At 42.9% G+C, this 26964-nt stretch overlaps 1 protein-coding gene across 2 annotated transcripts in view; it reads right to left on the bottom strand.

The window, feature by feature from the left end:
* LOC115354403 (latent-transforming growth factor beta-binding protein 2-like) overlaps positions 1-26250 on the bottom strand; it is an 86369-nt gene extending 60119 nt beyond the window's left edge. For both annotated transcript variants that reach the window (XM_030044794.1, XM_030044795.1), the window contains exons 1-3: positions 25395-26250; positions 22409-22482; positions 9596-9866 (exon numbers count right to left, since the gene is read on the bottom strand). In XM_030044794.1, the coding sequence (XP_029900654.1) occupies positions 9596-9866; positions 22409-22482; positions 25395-25870 (821 nt within the window). In that variant the 5' untranslated portion in view covers positions 25871-26250. The remainder of the gene's footprint in view (positions 1-9595; positions 9867-22408; positions 22483-25394) is intronic.
* Between the last annotated feature and the right edge of the window lie 714 nt (positions 26251-26964).

Raw genomic sequence — 26964 nt, 5'->3', positions numbered from 1 at the left:
CACAGCAGATGGTGCTCCACAATTAACAGACCCAAGCCTGCAGACCAGGAACTAGGGTGCAGACTGTTGTAACTACGCCTGGGAGCTGTTATTCAAGAATATTAACAAGGACATACACACTTGACTCTTGTTAATGTTTTGCTATTCAAAGCCCAACAGTGTCGGGAATCTCAGTGATGTCCAAGACGTAACTTATGATAAAACTGGGAAAAGAGAAAGCACTCTACGTTAGCCATTAAAATGCTAACATACATGTCTATCTAACTCTGGAGGCCCATCGCCAAGTATGGGTTTTCCTCAGAATTGGATTAAGCAAAAAGGCAGCTTTTACATCTGATATTTCATAAGAAACTAATAGCTAATTGGGAAGGCGATTTTCTCTTTACTTTGAATAGGTTTGGCGGTCTTCCCGGCCTTGATCTAGCTTCTAAGTCCCTCAGGCAAAGTAGGAAAATTTTAATTCATAAAATCTTAGGTCTTTGGTCTCTCTGTGTATTTTAGGAAGTGAAAGAAGTCTCTGCGGGTTGAGAAAGAATTAATCCTTTTTTACCCACCCAGTGAGTCCACCAAACCATCTGCACCACCAGTGGTCAAACACCACTGTGGTCACACATTTCATTCCCCAGGCTTTATACAAAGCTGCCTCATTCATCACTCACCACTGAGGTCCAAGTGTGTTTCTTTCAATAAAAACTTGAGGTTTGATCCTAAGCATGCCACAATAAATATAATACCCCTCACAGCCCTTGAGGGCATTTTCATTATATTGTTGTTGTGTTTTTCTCATAGCAACAAGGTCAACCAATGGCAGGGAGGTAAAGTTTGTGTTCACTGGAAATCCCAAAATAACCCAACACCAGCGTCTGTCACATTAAAGTCTGGCCTTAAATTACAGCCTTTTGTGAATGTTTAATTTCTGGTGGTAAATGCTGTAACGTACAGTCTTGGCCACTGTGACATTTGACAGAGCTGCAAAGCAAAGCCTGCGTTCATGAAGCCTGCATGTCAACCTGGTATTACATCATCACTGATGTGCCCTTCAAACTTTGAGAAACTGCATTACATACAGTGCCCTGACCACTGATTGAATATAAGGACACAAAAAGAGTTTTATGTAAAGCACCGATGAATAAAACATTACAATGCAAACAGGCCACTTGCATTTTTTATTATTAGAAACAATCAGAATGTCAAGAAGTTTCTGTGATTACATTTTAAACCTAGAACCTCAGCTATGTCCTTGTGTTTATTGGAGTGTTTGCTGAAAAACCTTTTGCTTTGGAACAAGGAGTGGGCCATGCTGCAAACTAGGAATAAAATGAAAACAAATGCATTGCTTTAACCGCAAACTTTTCTAAAACAAGGGAATGTTCTTCTCATATATGTACATGGCTGTGCAAGACCGAACATCAGTGAGCAATTAAGTCCCACTCTTTCTTTGATAAAATCTCTAGTCATTATGACTTGGATAATTGTGAGTCCTGGCAGAATATTTCCCCTTGTGAAAATCTGGGTGTGTCGGAGGGGTTATCGCACCAGTCATAGAGGCTAGATTAAATCATGTTCTCTCTGTCTGGCTGGCCTTCCAGGAAACCTGCTAGTAGCAGCCAGGGCCTGGGTGAAATGAATTACAGTGGGCTTAGATTGAATAAGAGAGCGGGGATGAAATTGCTCCGTGCTAACTCCAATTGCAGCTTTTTTCTCCACTAGGGGATGAGGCTTAGTTTAAAGTAACTGAGGCCAAGCACCAATTGGAAAGCAGCAAAAGCTCTTCAGAAATTTATTTAGCAAAAACTGTCTTTGGAATAGGCCAAGTGCGGACGAATGAAGAGATGAGTTTCACTTGATTTTGTAGGTGTACATATTCCTCGTGCCAGCATGAAAATAGCTTTTCAGGAAATGTAACCCTGGTGAAGTCTGCCAGTGTTCCGTGATCAAACTATGACTATTTTGGCCACTTAAATTTGGGCCAAAAGCTGTGAAATAAACTGTTTCCTTCATCTTCTGAGGGCTACATGACTGTGAACGTGTTTGTTTCCACCCCAGCACTTCTAAAACAGCGTATGAAGGTGTAAGAAGTTCAGGAAGCCTTGAATTTGGATGCACAGTAAGCAAACGGCTGAAATTACTGTGGTTCAGTGGCCAGAATCAAAATGCCTGGAGACATGGTGAGCTGCAAGGCCATTCAATACTCCCCAGTTTATTGGAGTTGCTCTGATCATTCCTTTAGTAAAATGCCACAAGACGGGTCAGCAGGAAGAGTCATTACAAAGTGCTGACTGAGACTATGCCTAAGCTGGTCAGTGTCATGTATCAGACAGTTTCCACAATGAGCCTAGCTGGTCTTTCAATAAAAGAGGTGACTGAGGGAATTTTTTGACATAGGCCCATAAACTCGGTTTGAAAAGCAATAAAAATCCTACAAGACATTCAGTGAGAACAAGACAAAAATATGCAGATATGAAAGCCAACGCAAAATTGATTTTCAATGTCTGGATATAGAACTGACAACAACTCCTCTATGGGGGACGGAAGCATGTGAGATATGTATGTAACCACTTGTGGAGGCTTACTGAGAAGTGCACCACTGGGTGGGCTCATTGAGGGGCTTGTTTGACTTCTGACATTGTTGTCGCTTTTGGAGCTGGAGGTTCAAGTCTGCTCCGCTGCTTCAGCTCTCAGGAACCGTGCATCCTGACCTCTGGGTGGATTAACTGGTCCCATGCACAGCCACACTGCTAATTCATGCTTTCAACACCATGCCCCATATCTGGGAGGCAGCCTGATTGATGCTGTCTCCATCTGCCTCAGCTCCGGAGCTGGAGGCTGCAGGGCATTCTGGGAGAGGCTTCCCCTTTCTATACTGCCGTTTTTGTCCCTCCGACAGCTGCATCTGTGCGGGCCTGCTTGATGAGTAGGATTTGGCCAAGGACCCTGAGCCCGCCGGCTCTGCGGCAGAGAGAGTGTGTTCCTGACGGGGCTTTGGAGAGTTTGGCTGGGATGGGGAGAGAGAGAGACATATCTGTCCCACGCTGAGTTCTCTATGGTCCTTTGTTCCCTCTGGCCTAGCAGGAAGCCAAATACTCATGAGACTTGTTTGGCTCTGTGTTTGCAGCGGAGAACCAACCAACTCTGATTCCTTGTCTGGCTCAGGCAATAAGACTGTTAAACTTCCTCCCATTTGAAAAGGCAGTATTTAGACATATATATCATAAAGACTAGCTGGATACAGTGAATGTATTAAACGGTAACTAAATATTTGCCCATACTGCTACCATCATATGTTATAAAAAAATGCAAAATTTCCCAGGTCTCACCCAGCCTGTGAAGGGTTCACCTGAGGACAGAGTGGCCTCCACCGCTGAGTCTGCACTTTGCCATGTTTATGTTAATCCCAAGTTAGCAGAGGTATACAATGCTCAACCCCACACCATGGCAGAGGATGTCCAGCCATGTTCCGGAAAGCCCTAACCCATTCATATCACAAGTGAAACTGCTCACCAGGGACCAGGGTCAGGGCAAAGGTCAAGTTTGTAGCATCAGCACACAAGGCACACATGCCAGTCATCCATAGGCATTGAGCTGGTTAACCTGACCTCGTTCAAGTTCACTCCCACTCTGCCCGCACCAGGGAAACAAATCACAGCTCTACACATATGGTCATATGCTATGTTTCTGAAAAATAGAGCCCTATTCAGAGGAGAGCAGCATGTAAAACATGTGGGAATTACCCAATGCTTTTCCCCTCTACTCCACTTCAGCCCTGCTTTACTCCCCCATCTGCAGGCTTCCTCTCTTTTGGCAGCAGCAGAAAACAGAGACAAGGGGATGATTTTGGGCACTTCCTCTTTGATTAGTAAAGCAGACTGCCAGGTGGCACAGTATAAAAACTTTCCCAGGCATAGTCATTTTTGTTATTTTTTAAAATTCTTTTTCATTTCTCTCAGTTTTAAGAACACACACATCGGATCAGAGTCGAAGGCATCAAGAGTATTACAAGACCTTAAGTTACTATGGGATTTAGGCTACTCTTTGAATTTATTACCCTCTCAACTGAGTTATGAGAAACTTGTTGAGCAGATTTCCAACCCTGGCCTTCAACATTCAAGATTATATTTCACCTACATTTTTGCACTTTTCTTACACCCAGTACTTCAGAATTTTCAGCGATCATTACTACCAATAACAGTGAAAAAAAAAAAGAAAGAAGAATCCTGAATTTCTATGCACATCAATTATTTGGCAGGTGGTGAAGTCACCTAGACGATTCTGACAGCGGCCTCCATCGGTGCTGATGGTGTGGTTTGTCTGGAGAGGGAGTGAAAGCAACCAGTGATCCATGATTAACATTGAGAACTCCCACCATGACCACAGTTTCCTCTGAGAAACGGCTGTGTGGGTATGTGCAAAGCCTTGAGTCAACAAGCCACATAACCACTGGGCATATTAGTCACCAGGCAAATGTTGGGGCTGATATAAGCAAAACAGTGACTGCAATGAAAGGCATATCTATCACCCTCTTAAGGGTCATTCTGCTCCATGTTACTAGGTGTACTTTTTTTTTCCTCAACAACTCAGTGTGTCACTGGGTGTGAATGAATTTGTGATCCGCCTGTGGCAAACGTCCAGGTGACAATCATATGGTTAGAGTTTGCAAGCTGACTGAATGCCTGATCACACATTCCACAGGGAAGACTATTTAATGTAGAAATATATTCAGAATGTGACTTTACTTAACTTTGACCTTATGTTCAGTTGATGTCTTACCAGCCCTGTTTTACTCTCCCACATTCTCTGGCCTTATAGTGTTAAATAAATGTATTTATAATATCTCACCTTGATGTATTGTATCATATCATACTGAGTACCGAATCATATCTAGTACAGTACAGCAAAGAATGGTGTAACTATGATAATACAGAATCAGCTTAGGGAGTGGTTATCATTGTAATGCAGTGGTGTCAAATGGCTATCTGTATATTGGATATTCTGTAATATACGATATGTTTATGGTCCACTTCAAGAACCATGGCAAATTGAGCTGTTTATATTATTTCTGCATAGTTTTGGTATCCAGGTAACTCCCGCTGGTTGTCCTCATTTTTTTGATAACGGTGATGGCAACGGTGGTGACCAGAGAGAAATGACCTTTGGAGGGATGACCTACATACTGTGCACACATCCTGCTCTGCCCTTCTCCGTTTCCTGCACAGCGCTGATTTCGGAGAACAGTTGGGGAGTGTGCTTGATATGAAGGGCCCATAGGAGGCCCTGAATGCATCCTCCATGCATTATCCCGGCTCCAGCTGAGTCTGGAGTGGCCCTGACCCTCATACAGGGGAGCTGACAGAGTGGCTACAACCTGCTGGATCTACAGGAACAAACCTTTCACTACCGTTGAGCACATCCCGTATAGGAAAGTCACAGCTCTGTTACACAGCAGGGGCAGCGCCGGACAGAGGAGAAACCGGTTATTTGTTTGCCAGCTGCATATAGGATGCACCCATTTTGACGTTTCACCAAGAGAACTAGACTGCTGTGTGCTGGCCAGACTTTGGGAGGTCTCTGTTGTTGACATGATAAACAGGGAGGTGGACGACTGGGGCTGGAGACAGGAGGAATATAGGGGAAGGGAGTACGATAAAGACTTACTGATCTCAGGTCCCAGAAATCCAGTGAACAAGATGCTCCTCACATGTTTTGTCCATCCCATCAAGACTTTTAGACTCGAATGTTGCTCATAAATGTTCTGGATTCACTCAGTAGTATTGCTAACTAGGCAGTTTATTGAAAAATGAAATACGGGCAGCGACACTGATCCATTAAGTTTGTGTGTACACATAAAGTAGTCAAATCTTTTCAATTTAGTTGTGTCTGTTGTTCCGCTTAAGGAGATGTGCCCGTCTCTCTCAAACAGAAAAGTTTAACAAAGTTTACCTGTTTCTGAACTGGCAAATTAATCGCCGACCAACTAGCCAGGAATGACGAGGTACTCTTTGATTTGTTTTGGGAAAAATGACACAGAACAGACACAACAATTAATGCTGTTGTTATTTAACACATCTCACAGACAAAAAAGAGATAACATGGAAAAAGCCTGGTATAACTTTGCGATACTTGATAAGTTTACCATTTTTTATTGTTGAATTTATTCTGTGTTTCTTTTAACAGATTAGCCAAGGATCTGTCTACCATTCCAGTAGCTATACCTCAAACATGATATCTACCGTTTCTTGCAATCTCATCATTTTAGGTGTGGTCAGCAGTATTAATAATATTGCACATGTGCATTTGTCTCCACATTCACATTTAAACATAGTTCTATCTCTTAAAAAGCTGTTTTCAGATCAATGCGGCTGCTCACTAACCCAGTAAGATGACTTGGACATTGGACTTGAACTGACCTGAGCATGGACCGGAGGCCTCCACAGCATTTCATATAGATGGACTGGTGGGGTCATTTCTAAATGTGGTGTTTTTTTCTCAACCCTGAGAAATTCTGTTTTGCATTTATGTGCAACTGCATTTATAGACTACAAGCTATATGCTCCAAGGAAAACAAAGAGCTACAGTGACTTCAAGGTATAAGGCACAAATAGGACAAAAATCAGTCCATCGAGAAATATCTAAGAAATTATAAATATCGGCATGGTAGTATGGAGATGCTCAACACAACCACAGTATGTATGGTCCCTGTTAGTGAAACCTGGTGTCATTTCAAGGGAAGGTCCTTCAATCAACAGTTACCACAGCAAATCTCTTGTTGGTAACCTCTGATTCCCATGTTTGTCATTCTCACTGTTCGGTCCACGCTCTACAGTTTCTTATTCTTGGCAAAACTTGACAGGCAAAGTCAGTGACAGGGTGCTAGTGACATCATGACTCAAGTCTGTTTCCAAGACAGACATATATAGTAACTCACACCTCCTCTGGTAGAGAGAAGGGGATGAGAGGAGTCAGGAGGAGAGCAGAGGAGTGCTGGACAGATAAATGTATTGAGTGGTGTTTGTATATAAGTGTATATAAGTGGGGGCAAGACCAATATGATAATCTATTTGAACCCAGGCGCCTGTCCTCTCCACTCCTCTTCTTACTTGTTAATTGAGCTTTGACACTAAGTCTTGTCTCTCTATCTGTCTCTCTCTCTGACTTCCCATTGCTTGTCCTTTTCTGGCCTGGCAGCAGTGACGCTGCAGCCTGATATATGAAACCAAGACTTGCCTCTACTATTTCAACAGGGGTAACACTGTTCCACCCTGAAACAATCATTCTAGGACCAAATAATGTTGAACGTTTACAGGAGTTTACTTGGGCTGAGCTTTCATTTGTGTTACACAAGCCCTCAAAAACAACATAAGCAGCCTAAAAATACAGATGCATGAGATTAAGATGCTCTATTAACTCTTCAAATGATGTTTAAATTAAGACATTTTATAGCTTGGGCAGAGGCTTTTCAGCCTGTCGGGTAAATTCAAATCAGAGTCTTCTGTGATTACTTGGCCACATTTACTAATAATTGGATTAGCTGGGGCTGCAAGCTTGGGAAGTTTTGCACTCTGGCAGGGAGAAATGGCTCATCTTGAGCTTAACAGCACCTGTTGAAACCAGTTAGTCAGCTTCAGTGGAACCAAAAGAGATCAAAATAGTCACTGTAGGGGCATGTGTGACTCAGGAACACTGTCTGCCTCTTGCAACGTTAAACCTGCAGCTTCACTTTCTACTTGTCCCAAATCTGTGACTAAGGATGAAAAAATGCCTTACGAGTCAAGAACAAAGAAAACATATGCATAGCAACTGTGCACTTTTGAGGGGCCTTGCATTGATTAGAAGATTTATTGTGACTCCAAATAATAGTTTTGGGAAGGAGGATGTAGAAAAACGCTTTTAAGGAGCATCTGCCAAAACATTTAGTAGAATTTCATTGAGCTACCACAAACATGTGGATGGCTCAGCCAGCGTAACTCCATAACACCAGCAAAACAGAGGGTGACATAAGACCCCCACAATTAGTACGAGGAGCACCATAAATGTCAACTGTAATTGAAAATGTTTCAGAGGTTTGGTGGAGAGAAATTACCCAGATGACAAACCGGCTAGAAACTGAATGGTGACCTCAGTGCCCAAACAAATTATGGCACTTCAACTGACTGTGAGTGGATTAGAAAAGCATTGGGCCCGAGTCCAAAGTGGAGAACAATTTGACAAGATAAGCCTGAACCCCTAAGCAACAACAATCCATCACAATATTCCAGGAAACAATTACTCCCTTTCAACATCCTTGATCAGAAATATGGTTCGAGCCATGGGAAATGATTAATCAAACCATTTGACAAAAAGGTTTAGCAATATACTTAGGCAAGCAAAAAGAGGAAAAAAAATGATTTCCAACATGATTGGAAGTAAAACAGAATGAAGTCCCAGCCAAGAACCCTAAGCCAATAAGCCTGTCTGATTAGTAGTCTTTGGAGAATTTGCCGACTGCACTGACAGAAGGCTTCGTCTGAGCAGTTGTCAAGCTGTGTTGGATACACTGGTAGCCACAGTTACTACAATGAATCAAATAAGTAACTGAAATTTTTATAATCTTGCAATAAGCTTAAAGAAAATACGATTCCTTCAAACCTGCTCTCTGTTTTCATAGTAAACAACACGAGTTCGTGCCTCTGACTGGCAAATCACTTGTTAAAGGGTTATTTTCGTCCATTTTACCGGGTTAACGTCATGGTTTTTAATGGCTTCTTAACCCCCCTTGGAGTGACCTGCACTCTTTAATGTCAAAGCAAATGCTCAGCTGGTTTGTTTAGCCCTTGTTTTACTTAGAGTGTATTAAATATTTCACTTATGAACCCAGTCATCTGGTTTGATTTAATACAATGATAAACAACACCCAGAAATGAGCAGCAGTGCAACCAACTACTGTGCAGTGTGTTTAAATAATATACTATGATACAGTTTGTTTTCTGTGAAGCTGGGTGTAATAACACTAATGGTTCTGTAGCTGACGCTCCAAGACAAACCTTGACATGTACGAAAGCACATTCACCAAACAGCTGACCAAATAAACAGCTGACTTGAATAATATCTGGGAAAAAAACAAAAAAAACAACACATTGCCTTGCTGTAAAAAATAACAGATCACAATCAAACATGCGAATCTGTGCTTTACTTGAGTCTTCACTATGAAATACATTCCTGTGGTCAAAAGAGAAGCTCAATCTGCCATGATGTCAGGCCCGTATTTTAAAATAAATGTCTGTGGTTCTTTATCAGCAGGTCAGAGTGACACTGCAGAAGAAAGAGAGCAGCATAGGAGATATCCTGTTTGAAGTCCTTTACTCAAATTAAAACCTCTGGGTTGTCAGTGGTTTGGCATCAGTTTTTCAGTGTTCATGGCTGTTACACTGGATGGACTCCAAACCATCAAGAATCTGTGACTTTCTCACTTCCGCTGCAAGCTGAAGTTCCAAAATGAGCTTACAACCAGTGGTCAGTGGGGCCCCTTCCCTCTAAAATCTATCATTTGAACCACTCTCACTTGCTTGTTTGCATCATAAGGAACTGAGCTCTAAGATGAAGAGACAGTCACTTAACTTACACAGTTTGGAGAGGTTGTCTTGTGGTGCCAGGGCGTGGAGTCTGGGCCCGGACGGTGTTGACGGCCTGCCTTTCTGATGGTCTCCTCCGCTGCTGGTCCTTCTGGAAAGGGTTGTTGCCAGGCTCAACGCGCCTCAGGGCGCCTCGATCACGGATGTACACCTGCTCCGGAGCCACTTCCTCACAGCGAGGCCCCTGGAAGCCTGAGCGACACACGCAGGTATGTGGGCGGCTGCAGGAGCCGCGGTTCTGGCAGGGGGGCTGGCAGTCAGCTGAAAGGAGAGCACAGACGGAAGCCGGGTTTTCAGCGGGTCATGTTGGTGTATGAGCCCCTTAGCATGAGGGAGCAGTGGCATAACATTACCATGACATTACCTGATCTCAGCACCGGGCCTCACTTTAAAATGATTCAATCAAGAGGCCATTAGGTTCACTTCTCAGTCCTTGATTCAGTCCTTTTTGTCCTTTTTATGCAGTAGAAAGCCTGGAGGGGCTGACATGTTCAATCTCCCATGAGCCTTTAACTGCCCTGTTTAGTCTAAATGTATATGATCACTTACATTAAACCCTTATCCAATTTCTCACTAAGGTAAAGCCTGTTTCAGGATCTTGGCTCAGTTTAGTGCCACTGGCATTTCAGTGTGCAGTGATTTCCTCGAAATACCTTCCGTCACTGATCTAGAATGCAATGTTTTCCTTCATAGTAATGCAGGCGGCTTAAAGGGTAATAAAAGTAGAAGGTCATAAAAAAATGACCAAATGGGAAAGAATGGATTCTAAAAGCCAAATGTGAAAGGGTCACACTTCATCTACACAAAGCTTTGAAGAGATAGATCCTTTATTTGAAAAACAATCCAAATTGAAATGGGGATGCTGCATTTAAAAGATAGGTCTACATACAATTCGAATTAATAGTCCGCAAAAACAAAGCACTGAGGTAATGTCGTGGTCGTGGAAGAACAACCACTACTGGCACCTCCGCACCCTCGATAGCCTCCCCTCACACTCCAGCTACTTTTGTGATACTGAAAGACCTGTGGCATGCAATGTAAAGCAAACAAGCTCTCGATCTTCTGACACAAGTGTATGTAGTAGACGGCACTTTGGGATTTATGACATTGTCCTAGAACAGTAAATCAGGTCACTCGTCTGTGGCGGCTAAAGCAAACAGCGGTGCTCCGTCAACAGGGCTATGGAATGCTATTGACACAGATGCTGGGGACACTTGACAGATCGCAGGCAGGAAGGCTGCCACAGCTCTTGGCAGCAAGGAGCGCGGGCAGTCAAAAGGCCGTACTGGGTGCAAGCAACGCTTTACCTGCTGCGCACTTCCTGTTATTGAGATGCTACTCAGACTTCGGGGCTGCTTCGTCTCTCAGTTTGTCTTGGATGAGAGCACACTACACCCCAGAGATGTTGTTCTCGATGGCGTGAACACATAATTAAGCTTACATGAGGAAGCATGACAGCAGAGCACAACAATTTTTCCCTGAGACTTCTAATTTTGTGTTTTGACAGTAGGTATATTTCCATGAAGAATGCCTGATTAAATCCACATGGCTGAGACTGTAGCAGCAAATTGTACCGTGATGCACGTCAGCTCAAAGATAGCTCTGCATTACCAAGACTCAGACCAAGGTACCATGACAAAAATGGACAAACTGAGGATTAAATAACAGATCATCACCGTACTCCTGTGATTTACGGTATTCAAAGCAAACAATTCACTACGGCATTTTATTTAACTACTTGGAGGAAAATGTAGCCCTTTTTGATGATGCGTACATATTTAGGGAAGTGTGCTCGTGGATTTCATATAACGTGGTATATGATCCGAGTTTTCCATCACGGGATAAAATAGGAATTGCCTGAGCTCTGTTTGGCAAGGAGTTAACTACATCATCTAACTAAAGTACTGGCTGGCCGGGTTCCACAGCCTTGTCCGGAGTCTGCTGAACCTCAACTTTTGGGGGATGAAGTAGAGGATCAAAAAGGCCACAGATTCCAAAGACATTATCGGGGGAGAACTCAATAATGTGCGAAACTGAATTGTTCAAATAAACCATCTGAATTGAAATGAGAAACAATACGCACCAGAAGAAAAAAAAAACCCTATAACTGGAGGTTCATGGCTGGCTCACGTCGGGGTATGTGTTCCAGCATGTGACGAGTGACCGTTTTTCAGCCGTGTGGCACGGAAATGGCACCAGACAAACACATTCCATGTTTTTTCAGCAGATCGGACAGGTCAGCGACTCTGGGCCTTACATGTGTCCCACATGAAGCCTCCTGCTTGGCCATGGCATACAGTGTCACCGCCCGTCCGTCTTGTCTCTGGGCCCTGCCTCTGGGCTGTTGAACACATTGTCGCAGTAATTGCTGTCGTGCAGATTTGTCTTGCACATCATTAAAATTAATTGCCTCACATTCCATCCATTTCACAAATATGTGCTGTAATTATTACTTTGGGAGAGTAATAATAAAATGAGAATTCATCGGAAATAAAAGAGGAGAAATGGCAAACATTCCTGGCATTGCCACTTCAGCCTTAATTATGACTGAGACAGACTGGCCAAGTTTGGGGAGATTGTGTCCAGACCCAGTCATCTGAAAAGTGTAAGCTATTAGGCTATTGTTGGCAGGTTTGACCTATCCTTCCAAACAAAAGCACTGATCCAGACAAATCAGTGATAAAGTAATAAAGTAAATTTTTAGCACAGAAATAAGCTTTTCTCTGAGCGCAGCTAAAATATCCTCAATTTCATTTTAAGCCGATCTGCGGTCTCTACAGTAGCTGCACAAGCTCTTTCCCTTCCAACCCTCACAACCTTAAGTTACACTTGAAGAAAAGGCAAATAAGCTCTCTACTGTCCGAGTAACGGCCCCGAACAAATCCATGACAGCTGAGCTTAATGCACAAGCACCCATCGTTTGCCAAACAGTATTCATTTGGGACTCGAATGATCAGTTTTCCATTCAAATAAATCATGAAACCAAAAAGTATTTGTTGTGTTGTAAGAACTGTCCACAATTCATCCAGTGGGTTATAGTAACCTTAGTTACAAGCTTAGGTTTGCAAGTGTGTGTGCATATAGGGAAAGCTGCCATTCTCACTCCCCCTCCAATTCCACAGAATTCTCATTTCCAAGTTAGTGCTTGTCTCCAGTCCATTACAATCCACCAGAGATCCCTCTTCCTCTAACTCAGAGTAACACAACCCATCAAACCTTTACAGTCCTTTCATTCAGCAAAGGGAAATCTGAAACCAAATATTTGGCATAACTCAAACACGTATAAAAATCTCCACATTTTTCACACAAGTACAGCAGTAATACCAAAGGTAATGTTATATTGAAAAGTTTTGGAAAAAGTATTGATAATGAGAGCGTAATCATGAGAATCTTGGGAAGGCCTCTCTCTGCAGGCTGATCAGATTATGTGCCATTATGAGATTTGGAGCCCGGGAGCCGCTCCGGAGATTAGGATTCAGCAGAATATGACAAAAGGCTTAACTAAGGCCTTTTCAAACGTATGTAACTGAGAAACAGGAAGTTGAGAAATAAGATTGAGAGGCAAAGTGGGAGCAGAATGTATCACCGGTAATGTAATGCTGACTGGCTATCGCCTTTTGGCCACTGCTGAATTTATACCAGCACATAATGTTATAATAATGGCATTAATGGTGCAATTTGTGTCTGTGTGATTTTGTGTGTGTGTGTGTGTTAATGCTTGAGAGAGGGCTAGAGCCTAGGATATACACTGTCAAACAGGTTCTAAATGTTGCTGAACATTTGCACAAAATTTCAAAAACAACTGAGCAACTAAATATCTAGTCAGAGAAAGTGTCTGATGATAGCGGGAGCCTCTTGGTAGGAGTGACCACAGACCGGAAAGATCTCATGAAATGTGGGAGGCAGTTTCGGAGGCAACAGGCCTGAAAATCCGCCTCTCAGTTCAGAAGGCCTCATCCTGATACTATCCACTGAAGAAGCTAAGAATTGGGCTATTGAGCAGTTAATACAATTGCATCTAGATGCTAATCATTTCAAGTGAGTGTTAATCTCTTTACAACATGTGATTTCTGCATGGTTGCCAGCGCAACTGCCCTCATTTTTGGGTTTGCCAAAAACTAATTTTCGCTGTCTATGGCCAGCCATTTGTTACAGTAGTTACTGTAATTCTGCTGTTCTCATTAAGGCACAATTTCAGAATTGACCTTCTCTATTTTTCTAATCAGAAACAGAGGAGAGGAGTCTTATCCTATTTGACTGATTCTTCATTTTTTTTTCTTTGTGGTAAATCCTAGATGGGTAATATTTCACAAAATGAAGGTGCCTCTGTCATGGATTCACATTTTTCCATCATAGTGTGGTTTGTTTCACTCCAATACAGTAGTTTGAGCCTGTGTTCTCCTCACCCACCTCGCTTCTATGGGGGAATTTTGTTAACCTACAGCTGACCCATGTCACTGTGTACATTACTTTTAGCCACGCTATATCGTGCCTCCACCGCACCCTCAAACTCCCACATACAGCGTCTAATGAGCAGCATGCTGGGGCTGCTCTGTGGAGGATATCTGGATCTGGGGGTGTGTGCCCGCAACTTGTAAAGCTGACTTTGTGAGACGTTGTGCTCACCAAAACCCACAAACCCTGTCCTCCTGGGGGATCACATCCCAACAACTTCCATATGGGCATTGAGCAAGTGAGCGCATGATATACGGTTGGCTGTGGGCTGCACTGACAAAACTGTGGCCTGAGTGAGAGCGTGTGTGACAGTGGGAGAGGGTGCTCGCTGTTAGTGTTGTGCTGGATGTGTCAATCAAGTCCAGTCTTGAAAACTTCATTGCAGCCGCGGCGCAGTGACAGCACCTCTCCCACCCCGCGTCGGAGGTTACATCCTGAAAACGGAGAGACGCACCGGGCGAGGATACACTCCACCACCCTGAGCTGCTCACGGTGGAGTTCGCTCTGCTTCTCTCGGTGGCGTCCATGAATCCTCAACAGCCCGGGCAATAAGGCAAACAGGGAGACAGAAATGTTAAAGGAGGACATCTATATCCTCAATATCCAGAGTCTGAGCAGTAACTCATTTTCACCACGCCTTCGACTATGGTAGCAATTAGAAAAACATGTGGCGCAGGAGGCCAAAACAGGACTCAATTGCAACCTACAAACAGACACACCAGCTGGAGCGGAGAAGGCAGCACTCCTGGTTTGGAGAGACATCTCAAGCACGAGCTGTCCGGTGTCTAGGGGTAATGATGGGCTTTGGGACATTGGTGTGTGTATTGATTACAGGATCTGTCTAATGGGCCATAACTCTCTCCAGGCAGCGAGGGAGTGTTACGCCCCTGAACTGTGAACTGTGCAACCCCCACAAATCCACACACAGCATATAAAGCAGAGGAGGGCTCTGCGGCTCTCTGCGTGGCAGTAATTTCAAACCTCACTAAACAACGTCACCAGAAACACCGGCATTTTAAAGACTTTCCTCTGCTCTCGTGAAAAACAGAAAACAGGCGTGATCCTCACCAGCGTACGTTTTTGTTTTTATTCTCTTTTAAACTGCTTTTAAATTTACGATTTTAGACATATGATAAACAATAATACGACCGCTTACCAAATTTGTCCTCATTACGTAGGCTGAACAGCAATGCCACAATACTGTTCTCATCCAATGACGAGCAAATACACCTCTCAATTAAATTGTGGGTTAACTCTCTGATTGAACGTGTCGTGTTCCAGATTAAAAGGTGCACATGTTTCGGACGATATTGGCTAATCACATCACTCGAGCTTCTTATGTAACCTTTTCAGTAAAACTAATGCATTTAGCAGTGCTATTCAGGGAAGTCCTGTGAGCGTGTGTCATGGTGCATACTAACCCCATGTGCTTGTGACATTATAGGTTTGGCTGATGACCTTTGATGCATGTCATGCCCTTCAACATCTTGCTTTGCTGTATACTATTTTATAAAGTGTCACCAATGCCATGACAAACCTTAAATGATGCATTTAACAGTGCATTCTGCCAAGGAAAGCCCATAAATGTGACATAAATGAAAGCAGATACCATTGTGCTGTGGATGAGCTACCGCCTCTGAATCAATCTCCTGGTATTCACAGAACTTGAGCCGAGTTTTCAGCTGAAACCAACAAATACAACAAATATCTTAAGAGCGTAGCATTTGGATACCTTATTGCATTTCGGGTGGGTTATTAAAGAGCAAACTGAGGCGGACTGTATCCATTACGGGAAGATGGCGCAGCAAAAAATTCTCTAGGTGCTGCTTTGGAGCTTAGAAAACGCTCACATATGTACGTCCTTGACGCTTAACCAGCTGCTAGACACATGTTGAAGTGAAAAAAGAGCATTCAAATTGCTCTCTATTTCACACCAACCAGTCAGGTTTGCTGTGCCGCCATCCCCTCACCAGCCCCAGTTGAATGTGTTACGAAATAATGAGGAAAACAAATCCTGATATTAAACAAAGTGTAAAACTTCAGTTCAGGATGTTTTGTAAAAGTGTGTAGGACAATTGTAACAAAAAAATTCAATAAACTGTATAAAATAGCTAGATTTTGTACTAATAGTAAGACTACTATTGATTCACGTGGATGCATATTGAAGTATCGTCAGCATCTGTGGAATTCTCATTTCTTCTATTAGCGTTTTAATAAGCTTTCACCCAGCCAACCAAACATGTTACATAGAATGAGGTAACCATAAATTGCTGGGCAGCTGAGTAAAGCCTTTAACAAAACTTACATGGCTCCTAATGACCCTCAGCGTATGCAACCTGGAGGGCGTTACCTTGTTCAAACCCTATGAAGACAAGCTGGAGTTAAAAAAACATTCTACATGCTATTTTTTTTTTTTTCGCTTGGAAAGAGAGGGAGAATTAGCTTGTGAGGAGGAGGTAAGAAATAGAAAGAGAGTGAAAGACAGACAGAGAGAGAGAGGCAGACTTTCAGCATGAGGAGTTATTTTAGGGTTGGATGGGGCCCTGAGCGACACAGCAGGCCAAAAAAAGCTGGAAGGCAATCAAAAAGAAACTCCTTTCTACCGCATTTCACTCTGTCAATCACAAACTGCTTAAGAGACTGAAAACAACTTTATTCCTCTACGTGAATGATGCACCTTTCATCTCCATGCTCTAAGACAACAATGGGTTTAAATCAAGAGCCATGTGTGTGCTTTTTCTGGGGTCATGCTCTCAGCGCTGGCTTTGCTTGCAGCATGTTGCCATATGTACTGCGAACTTTCTCCAAAACATCGTGATGTACAGTGTAGTAAAATGAATTCCACTACTGAATATATAACCCTATGGCATAAAGGTGGGAGGTGGGGTGTAAAGAGACTTCAGGGAAACTGACTTGTAGGTATCCTATCCAAGTGATTATTAGGGCTAAGTATGAGTGAAAGCTTCATTCTGTGGTCCAAAGACTAGCGTGATGAATCTGGAGGCCGTAATAATGGAGACTAGATACAGCATAAATCTATTCTGCAGTCACGCTGGCTTTGAAAATCCTTACCTCACTTTTCTTCCAAAAAATGTCATAAACCACAGTTCAAAAAAGTCATTCGACACCAATGTACAAGACATCTAATTGAGGGTTACAGTGTTTCCCCTTAAACATGCCAGCAATTCAATTCTCCTCTTAATTTCAGAGCTAAGCAGCTTACTATTTCAGATATCCGTAGCCATATCCAGTGCAAAGTAATAATTTTACTGAACTGATATGCAGCTTTCTCTTTTTGGCAACCACTGTTAATGCAGGTGTGCAGCGTTCCCAGTGCTTTTCATTGCTGGCTGATTTTATGATGACATAACTTGTTGGTGAGATACAGTCAGCTTTCAGAAGTTCATCTGCAGTGAAAGATTTTGTATAAACACTAACGATAGCTCACACAGCCGTGTTAGCTGACAAGTCTCTGTGTACTCAACAGTTAAAATAACCCTGAAATGTGTTGCGTAAGAAATTGATTCAGTTCAGTGCCTTTTTTGATTAAGCTAAAACAGAAAATGTCCTGTCAAATAATCAAATCATCAAATAATGCATGATGTAGTTTTATGGCTGATAAAAAATGCTTTTGGCTGATACATTGTCTCAGTTTAACTTGCATTGGCAGATGAACCAAAAAGTACATTTTGGACCCTGGTCTGGCCGTGGCTTTGGATTTTCTCTCAATAAACGTGTTTTTCGTGAAATTACACATTTACACCTATGGTTTCTCTTTGTTTGGTCTTGAACATTTTCTTCAAAATATATTCCTTCAGCACAATAGTTTAATAATATGACAACACTGCATCAGATCCTTCTTTTTCACTTTGCTGTTCTTCAGTGGCCAACCAATCATGTTTTGATTTCTCTCACCAACAACATCGACACCTTATTTTAAGCAATCACCAACTGTTAAAATACCACAGCAATAGTGTTGCAAAATTCCCGAAAGTTGGAAAATTTCCATGGGAATTTTTGGAAATTAATGGGAATTAACGGGAATAAACGGGAATTTTGGGGGAATTTTTGGGAATTTATATTCACTGCATTCACCCGGTCATATACATATATACATAATAAACATTTTGGTTTGTTATAAGCAGATATGCATGCAAACATGTTACATTATAATGAATTTCCAGGGAATTTTCCCTCGCTGAGTCAAACTGTCGTGAATATTGGCATAACCAGTGTGCGAAATAAGGGGGAGCAAAGGGGAGCACAGCTCTCCTGGTGGTGACATGAGCTCCCCTGGCTGGAAACATTGTGAAATTTTGGGGGAGCGGTGCCTGCTTGGTGCCGGCCAGCACCGCACGGTGTGTGTGGCCACCCGGTCAGGTCTGCCGGATCTGGTTGATTATTATTATCAGTTGATTATTGGCTGTGCAATGCCACAATTCGCAGTTAATCGCGCTGCGCGCATTACACAATTTTGCAGAAGAAGGAGGACGGTATGATTTACATCATATCCACGTTCGCGTGCTGCATGCGTGACAGTGTATGTGCTCGTGCATGAGCGCCCTACTGGAGCTCACCCCCTCCAACCAGAGTAATTTTAAGTTGATTTAATTAAACAGTCAAATGTTACTTTGGTGGTCCGTGGATTAATTTTTATCATGTGGATTGAAGTTTGCATAGCCCATATAAATGCTCAGGAAATCTGTTGTTCAAATGAAATTAACCTGATCCATCGGGGCGTTTTATGTAAATATCCTACATTAAGATATTAATGGTATCACCCGTGTGCAACGACCAGCAGTTATACAGCGTTAGTAAGAGGTGTAGGCTATTAATTCAGGCATAGGACTGTGTGCAGTACTATTGTTAAGGTGTGCATATGAAGTGGTTCAAACTACCCATTAAAATGCATAGAAATGCAGGAAATTGAATCCTGATGCTGATGTGATGATCGTCTGTCTCAGTGGAAGTGCTGTAGCCTAGTGGAGTGTAGGCTACTGATTGATGATGATCAAATGTGCTCGAAATTATTTATATTGAATCATGCAACATATTTGTTTCCACCAAAATGCAAAGTTAACTGTTTATATTTAAGTTTTATATTTAAGTTTTATTTCACACACTTGGGTAGGGGGATGATGATTTTACAGTATGGCCTTTGGGTTAGAAGTGAGTCCTGAGTTCAGGAGATTAGGGTTTCCATTTCCAAAATGGTGATATTGATGTTGACATTAATTTTATTGATTATTGTTTATTTTTGCCTCATTCACCTTAAGTTAACAACAAAAACGAAATTTCTTAATTTAACTTAAAAGCTTAAATTTCCATGGAAACTTTTTAAAAACCTCATTCAAATTGATGACAAGAAAAAAAAAAGAAAATTCCCAAAATTCCTGATCCGAATTTTCCTGGGAATTTTCGGAAAAATTGAAAAAAAAAGTGACAGCAAAAATCTTCTGAAAATTTCCAATATTCCAGAGTGAAAATTCCCACGGGAATTTTCGGAAACTTTCTGAGAAATTTACCGGAAACTTTCCACCCCTTTGCAACACTACACAGCAATAGAGGAGTTTGACAGCACTGGTGTTTTTTTTTTTTGTTTTTTTGTTTTTTTTTTGGTTGTTTGTGTTGTTGTTGTCATTGTTGTTGCTGTTTTTTCTGCAGGCCAAATCAGCCATTGCTGATCAGGACCTGATGACTATAGCATGAAGAGCTCTTGAATTCAGGATTTTGTAACTCAGATAGGAGGTGCTGTCAGGCGGGTGATAGTAGTCAAAGCAGAATGTCAAGAGCAAGTTAAGTGGACTTGTAGCTGTTTCTCAGTCTGTCTTACAGTCCAGACAAGACTACTGCTGGGCGGGGACCAGGCTGGGCAAGAACACAGCCTCCTTCTGCTCTTGATCTGAGCAACCTGCGTTTTGATGAGCAGATGTGAATCTGGACACAGAGGATTCGGGCTGATCCAGACACAAAAGCTGCACCACTTCAAGTCGACGGGAGCCGCAACCCGACTTGCTATCAACTGCAAAACGTGATGCCAAATATAGCCGAGATAAAACCTGGTATCACTTTAGTGACCACACACAAACACACCTCCGAGTCGCATCCACCATCAATTAAAGCAGCAAACATCACAAAAAAAGCACAAACATCTAGGAATATTTTCTCTGATTAAAGTATCAAACTTAAATAGAAAAAGAAATAAACATGACACATCAATGGAAACAGCCCTCTGTTCTTCCTGATGGATCAAAGTGTCCTATCACACAGCATTAAATATTTTCAGCAGATGGAATTTGCTTTAACACACAGACAAACAAGTCTGCTAACCATCCATCTTGAAGTTGAAAAGAAAACAGAGACAGTCAGCAGCAGACCCAACAGGACACGGCCAGAACTCAGTCTTCAGGAAGCCAGACAACAATCTCCAAGCAGACCCACAGAGACCCAGACGTAGACCTTTCTATAAACACATTTCTAAATACATGTAGGCGCGCTCCCTGGACAACCAGTGAACCAATTCCTGTCATATATTTGCTCTGAGCTCAACCCAATTGAACAAGGAGGTATTGTTAGGAAACCATAACTCAAGACACCCAATCCAGCCTCGCGGGTGAAGCCTGCAGCTGACACTTTTAATATTAGACATTACTTCAATCCCTTCACCTAGAATTTCCTAAGCGCAGCTCAGCCAGCGATATGTTTTTACTTATGCTCCCAGCCGACAGGTTTGTTCCTTTTCTTTCCCCAACTGTGAACATGTTTTCTCATGCTGCCACTGCCGAGCACAGCAGCCTGACTCTGCGGCAGGGACCGAGAGTGAGATAGCTTGGGTTTTCTGCGCGGAGGTCTTCTGTGTGGGGGCTCTGAATCCCGGCTCCGCTTTGGGGCTCCGGCCCTGGGGCCCGTGTGTTTGGCACCTTGCCGGCCCCGGGGCTTGTGGTGAGGGGGTTCACTCAGCTGATGACACCATAGCCTCCAGTCAAACCTGGGTGAGGGCCAAGCTGTAAGAGGGTCCAGATGGTTGGAGGGAGACCTGGCCTGCTCAGATGCTCCGCCTTGTTTAACATGGACACGTTAGACTGGACCTGTTACTTTCTGGCAGATTAAAAGTATTTGCTCTTTTGATTTGGGTAACTATAGCTCCACGTTAAATGTAATTTACACCTCGGTAAGTGTGCCTTTAGCTGGGACTTGAGAAAAAGTGGTGGAGGCTTGCACAGGGCAGGAGGCAGGGGATCTAATTAGGAGGCTGCTGGGGCCAATCAGCTTGTTGTGTAATCAACTGGGTGAATTGACTGATCCCTTTGATTGGAACTATTTGATGAGTAAACAGCCAAAGTAACTGTGTGTGTGTGTGTGTGTGTGTGTGACAGAGAGAGAGAGAGAGAGAGAGGGGGGTGAGAAAAAGACAGTGTGCAAGAGTGTGCAAAAGACTAGTTACTGTGTTAGAAAAGCAAGTTGCTCTGTGGTTTTCACATTCTGCACTTGTAAAATTTAAAGATCACTTGTAAAATTTAAAGATAACTCTTTCTAAAACAGCACCGATTCTAACCTGTTATTTCAGTCTGGTGTGCAATAAAAGATACTGGTCCTAAACATGAAATTCAAGCAGACGACTATCCCTGATATAATTTGCGGTCACATCTACGGTCAAACCAGGTCACTTTGTCAACAACAGGTCTAACAGGACGAGACTCCCAGCCCCCCGCTAGCACAGCCACATAATGCTTAACAGGCCACATAACAGTGGAGGAGAAGAAGAAATATTTTCCAAATGTCAAGAATGTTATGATGAACAGCACAGTAAAACTTGGAAGCTGTTAAAATTTCTGCAAAAAACTGTATTTCAAGGAGTGGCCAATTATTCATTCACGGCTGGTGTCCTCCAATCCATTTTTAATTGTCTGGCACTTAAGATATCCAATATTGCTGTGGTCAAATAAGAAAAGCAGTTCCACCCATAATTAGGGGCTTGTGTCAAGAAGAGGGCCAAGTGCTAAGTGCTGGTAATTTCCACGCTAGGATCTTACATGAAAAGAAAAGGCATACACCACATGATTAACATGGCCATGGGGGCAATAACGCCTTGGGAAACCTTTCCAAGCGCAATTCGACTTGACAGGATAGCCATTAGTAGCCATTTGCGATGTTATTTTGCAGTCTGTCTGCAGAAGATTGTGGTGTTTTTATCATTTTGCCTTGTTTGCCAGTCGAGGAAAGACTGTCCAAGCTACCTAGAGGATGCATGTGTGATTATATGTATCAAATGAAAGAGAATTCATGCAAACAGTACCAAATCAAATTGATTCGCACATTTATGTCTGACAGTTGAGTTTTCTACTCACGTTTTATACAGCGGTTGGTTCCTGGTGCCACAGCCCAGCCAGAGCAGCACTGCTGACCTCCACAGACGTTAGGCCTGAGCAGAGGAAGACACGTTAGACCGGGTATTATGATGAGGTAAGACACTTTGAGGACATACTGCTTCCAGCAATCATGTTGCACAGGGTCTTAAAAATTCACAGAGAAACAGGAGTCAGAGTGTAGATAGCCTCAAACCTCCACAATACAATGAGCATCTCATTGTGAAGGCCATTTGTCTCAGATCATTGTGATATGGCTACGCTGTGGATATGAACACCTTAGAGATTCAGCTGTTATTGTGTTAGATTTAATAACATTTTCGGGGAAAATCACGAAACTCCATCTGTGAGTGTAGACTTACGTGTCCCTCTCGCTGTGTTATGCGAGAGTCCAGAATGAAAACAAATACGGAGTTATGTGGGCCTTGAAGGGATAACATGAGACGCACGAGACATGAAAAGCACCCTGCATTTTCTATAAATCATTGAGCAAATGAAGGATGACAGGTCTCAAACAGTTTGAGCTGAATTCTTTGCGCTCTTTAATCCGCAACTGTAGTGCAGGCCAATTTTAAAGAGATAGATGAAAAGGCAGCAGACCGCAAGAGCAACTCCAGGGCATCAGCAAACCTCAGAATGGATAAGTGCTGGCATAAATCTATGCCCCATCATCTCTTCACGAGACATTACAGTAAGTGGATGTCTGACTCATGGCGATGTGAGATGATAACAGGGATTGACTTATTGACCTCAGTGGCACTGAACTCGCTGGATAAGTGTTACTGAGAAGTCAGAGGGATCACGTGCAGTTGTTTGCGCCCTCTGGCATGCTCAGCATCGTCATTAATCAACCACATCAAGCTGAGCCCGTGCCAAGACAGCATCACTCATCACACTCCCATTGCATCAAAGGATACACATAATAGAGAATGGCAGCATAGCTTTATACAACATACTTAGCATCATGTTTAAGGTTAAAAAATAAACAATGCCATGTTCACACCTTCTCATAAATTTATCTGAGTGCGAACATGAGCATAGGGGAAGCACGTGCTACTATACTATTATTTCACCACCTCCATATTGTGATGAGTCAAATCTCACCTCTGACAGGTGCACTGAAAAGCACAGGGTAAACATACCAAGTCAACTTTAATGTAAGGGAAGGTTAAGCGCTGTCAGTCCCTCAGGGTATAGTAAATGAGTAAGCAGGGTGGGAATTCAAAAAGGGAAATGTGTCATGAGCACTCTCTCTAACAAGCAGTAGGTGATTCATCTCAAGCTAATGAATCAGAGAGCGTTAACATCACCACGCAAATTACTATAAAGTAATGTTTCTGCAGATTTATGTAACGCCACCTTTATGCCTCTTTAACTCAAAGGACCCCATTCATTCAACCAGTAGAATATGTTTTTCTGGCAATGTCAAGCAAGGCATTTGCCTTGTGCTGCAATAAAACATGTTGGATTTAATACTACAGGCAGTTATTTTCTTTATACATTGAGTTTATGCTTTAAATAGACAGCTCCTCAATTCAACCATGCATCACTGCAACTACTTGCATGACAAATACAGTCAGCAATGCTGTTATTAATGTTATGTAATGAGGGAACGGGGCCAATTAATGATGTCTAATGAAACAAACTTCTAGCGCTGAGCTTTTTGGAGGCAGGTAACTGGGCAGAGGATATTGAGGTGCATATGATTACAGTTAATGGACAGCCTCTCTGCCCACATTTAGGTATGAAGTGATGAGTGTAAGCTTTCACAGTACTTTGCCACCAAGCCATTTTACCTGAGAAAGAAGTAATTGTATAGGCCATTAGTCATTCTCCTCCAGGTTGCAATATGGTTTAGTACATATGAGTACACCCTGTATCCACCCCTGCAGATGGCTAAACATTTGGCTAAATCCTCACATCGCTCCTAAAGCTTTCCCCATAAATTGGCCATATAAATAATCCATTTCCTAAAGGTATGAGGCACTGTTATGACATACAAAAGAGATATTTCATTTATATTTCATTGTCTGCAACCCAAGGTTAATCCTTCAAATCCCCCCTGATTATTGTGTAAACACTTTCCTCTCCAGTGTGCATCATGCTTTGTCCCTATAGAGCAAACAGAGCTGGATGCACAAGGGTTCATTTAACAAGAAGAAAAGAGCTTTAAAATGGAAACAACCGACTGTCCTGTTTGGAGCTGAACAGCAACAAAAAATAGGGCTTTGCAGCATGGAGACAGGGCGTTGGAGAAACAGGTGTTTCTGATCACTAAGTGAATTTGCAAATGTTCACCAGCCAAGGCTCCGGTAGAGCCACTACGGTATATGGCCATAGGCTATATTGTGGATTCACAAAACTGGAGCACACACATTGAAGCAGTCTGAGGCCATTCTCCTACAATAATTTGAATGTTTTGTAATGCGTTGTAATGGGAGGAAATAGTGATAATGCAATGCTGCACGGGATTCAGCACAGTTCAGATACAGTTCATACATCCATGCATCTAGACAACATTTGTTGTTGATTAGAAACTTCCATTATCAGAATGGTAATCAGCACAGGGTTGTTTAACCTCGGCTATTATTCCATGTCCTGCCATGACCCTCATGTCAAAATACCTACCCACTCAGACAATCCACACTGGGATATTCAGTCAGAGTGGGACCACTTCTCGTACTGGATGACACTTCCATTTCTTGGAAGTGTTGACTATTTCTTAGTAATATATGAAGCGAAAATTTGCAGCCACTTACTGTGGGTTAACTTACATCATCACTGCGCTTTGCAGGAAAGTGCTGCAGAAAGTGGGCCACCATGGCATTGTAAAACACCAGAAATGATGTAAAATAGGTCACACACACTCCCTGCAAACTACTAAGTTACTTATACTGCACTCAGATGATTTGACATTTGGAAACAGCATAAACTGGTGGACAGCAGAGCATTTGACCGTCAGTCTTACCCAACAAATCTCTTTGAGCTGGCAGAGCTGGGTTTGCTCTGCCTGCGGCTGACTCTGGTTCTGTGCTGTGGGGAGTGCTGCTGCTGGCTGACCGGGTGCCTGGCAGTGCGCTGCGCACGATCCCGCGGCGCGGTGGCGAGCTGCTCCCGGGAGGCGCCTGCAGCGGGAGACGGTGCCGCTTTGGTTATTTGTCCTCTATCTGGGTGGGATGACGAGTCCCTGGGAAGTCTCACCGGAGCGCCAGAGTGGTTGAGAAAAGTCCCGGGCAAACTTTGGTCTGCTCTGGAGGATGCCCCGTCCTCCGGTCCCCTTGGCGAATGACCTTGACTCCTCTCTCGGGACGGCTGCTGGTCCCACACCGGCCGGCCTGCCCCTGCATGCTCATTCTCCACACCTGTCATGCCCTTGTCACTGCCACCGATTCGCGCCAGTGCAGTTATCAAAACCATTAAAACAGCAAAGCCAGCACGGTCCATTGTGGACTCGCAAAAGTTTTGAAACTACCGCGTAAAAGGTCCGCTGGCGTTACAGCTTTACCGAGAGCAACTAAAATATGAAATCAAAACACGCGACTTGAATGAGTTCAGCAAGACGGCATCCTCTCCCAAGAATGCAGAAAGCCTGGATAGATCTTCATAATGCCCAGGTAAGACGTGCGCAGAGTGGCTTGATTAGTCTTCAGGTTAATATATCAGAACCTAACTGCAGCCAGAAATTGAAAAAAAAAAAATCTATGCGCTTTCCTCGAAGCGGTGTAGAAAATGCTCTATGTTATTTTAGACAAATATTAATCCATCTGTTTTAAGTTTATGTCCAGCAAAGAAAAGCGCAAGAACAGCAGCACGATGGCTCCAGGGCTGCTGAAGCTGTACTCCAACTCCAAGTGAGAGGATTAGAGTTTGAATCGTGCTCCCATGAATATCACCACCTCCTTGGATCTGAAGTCACCGGGAATTTTTGTAGGGATTGCATGTGCTTTGCAAGAAGAAACTCCCCCTTGTCGGTCGTATTGTTGCCTCCAGCTCACTGCACCGCTCTGTCCATGTGCCCACACGCACTTTCTCTGCCAAATTACATCATGGCATAATGTCTCTTTTTCTGTGATTCTGCTGTGCAGGACTTTTTGAAATTCTAACACATGCAACTGCATAAATGACACTCCCTCCGTATGAATTCTGGCAGATTGACAAGCTGCTACCACTATCATAAAAATTAAGATACCACTTCCAGATGTTTTTCTTGAAGACTCAACAACAATCACTGTGGGAGCCCGAGGTGAAACAATTAGGTTACAATGGGCGCATGCGACCTATTTCAGCTGTTTTCCTTTTATATGTTACAATGCAGCATTGTTAACCTTAAGTGCTTTAAATAGCAGTGTTCTTTATATAATATGCTGCAATTATCACTTTTAAAATGTGGCTCACACCACTTGCTAAGAAGCCTCTGCACACACTAAAATATTGCATGTGTAGACACGTGTTATGTGATCTGCAAATCACAATAAAAGGTGCTGTATGGAAAGCTCACAGTTAAAGCTCAATCTGAAAGCTTGGAAAACTGGTAGGGT

This window comes from Myripristis murdjan, chromosome 22, assembly GCF_902150065.1.
Source record: "Myripristis murdjan chromosome 22, fMyrMur1.1, whole genome shotgun sequence".
NCBI lineage: Eukaryota > Metazoa > Chordata > Actinopteri > Holocentriformes > Holocentridae > Myripristis > Myripristis murdjan.
The sequence above is the reverse complement of the archived record's forward strand: the minus strand, read 5'-3'. Positions and strand labels throughout refer to the sequence as shown.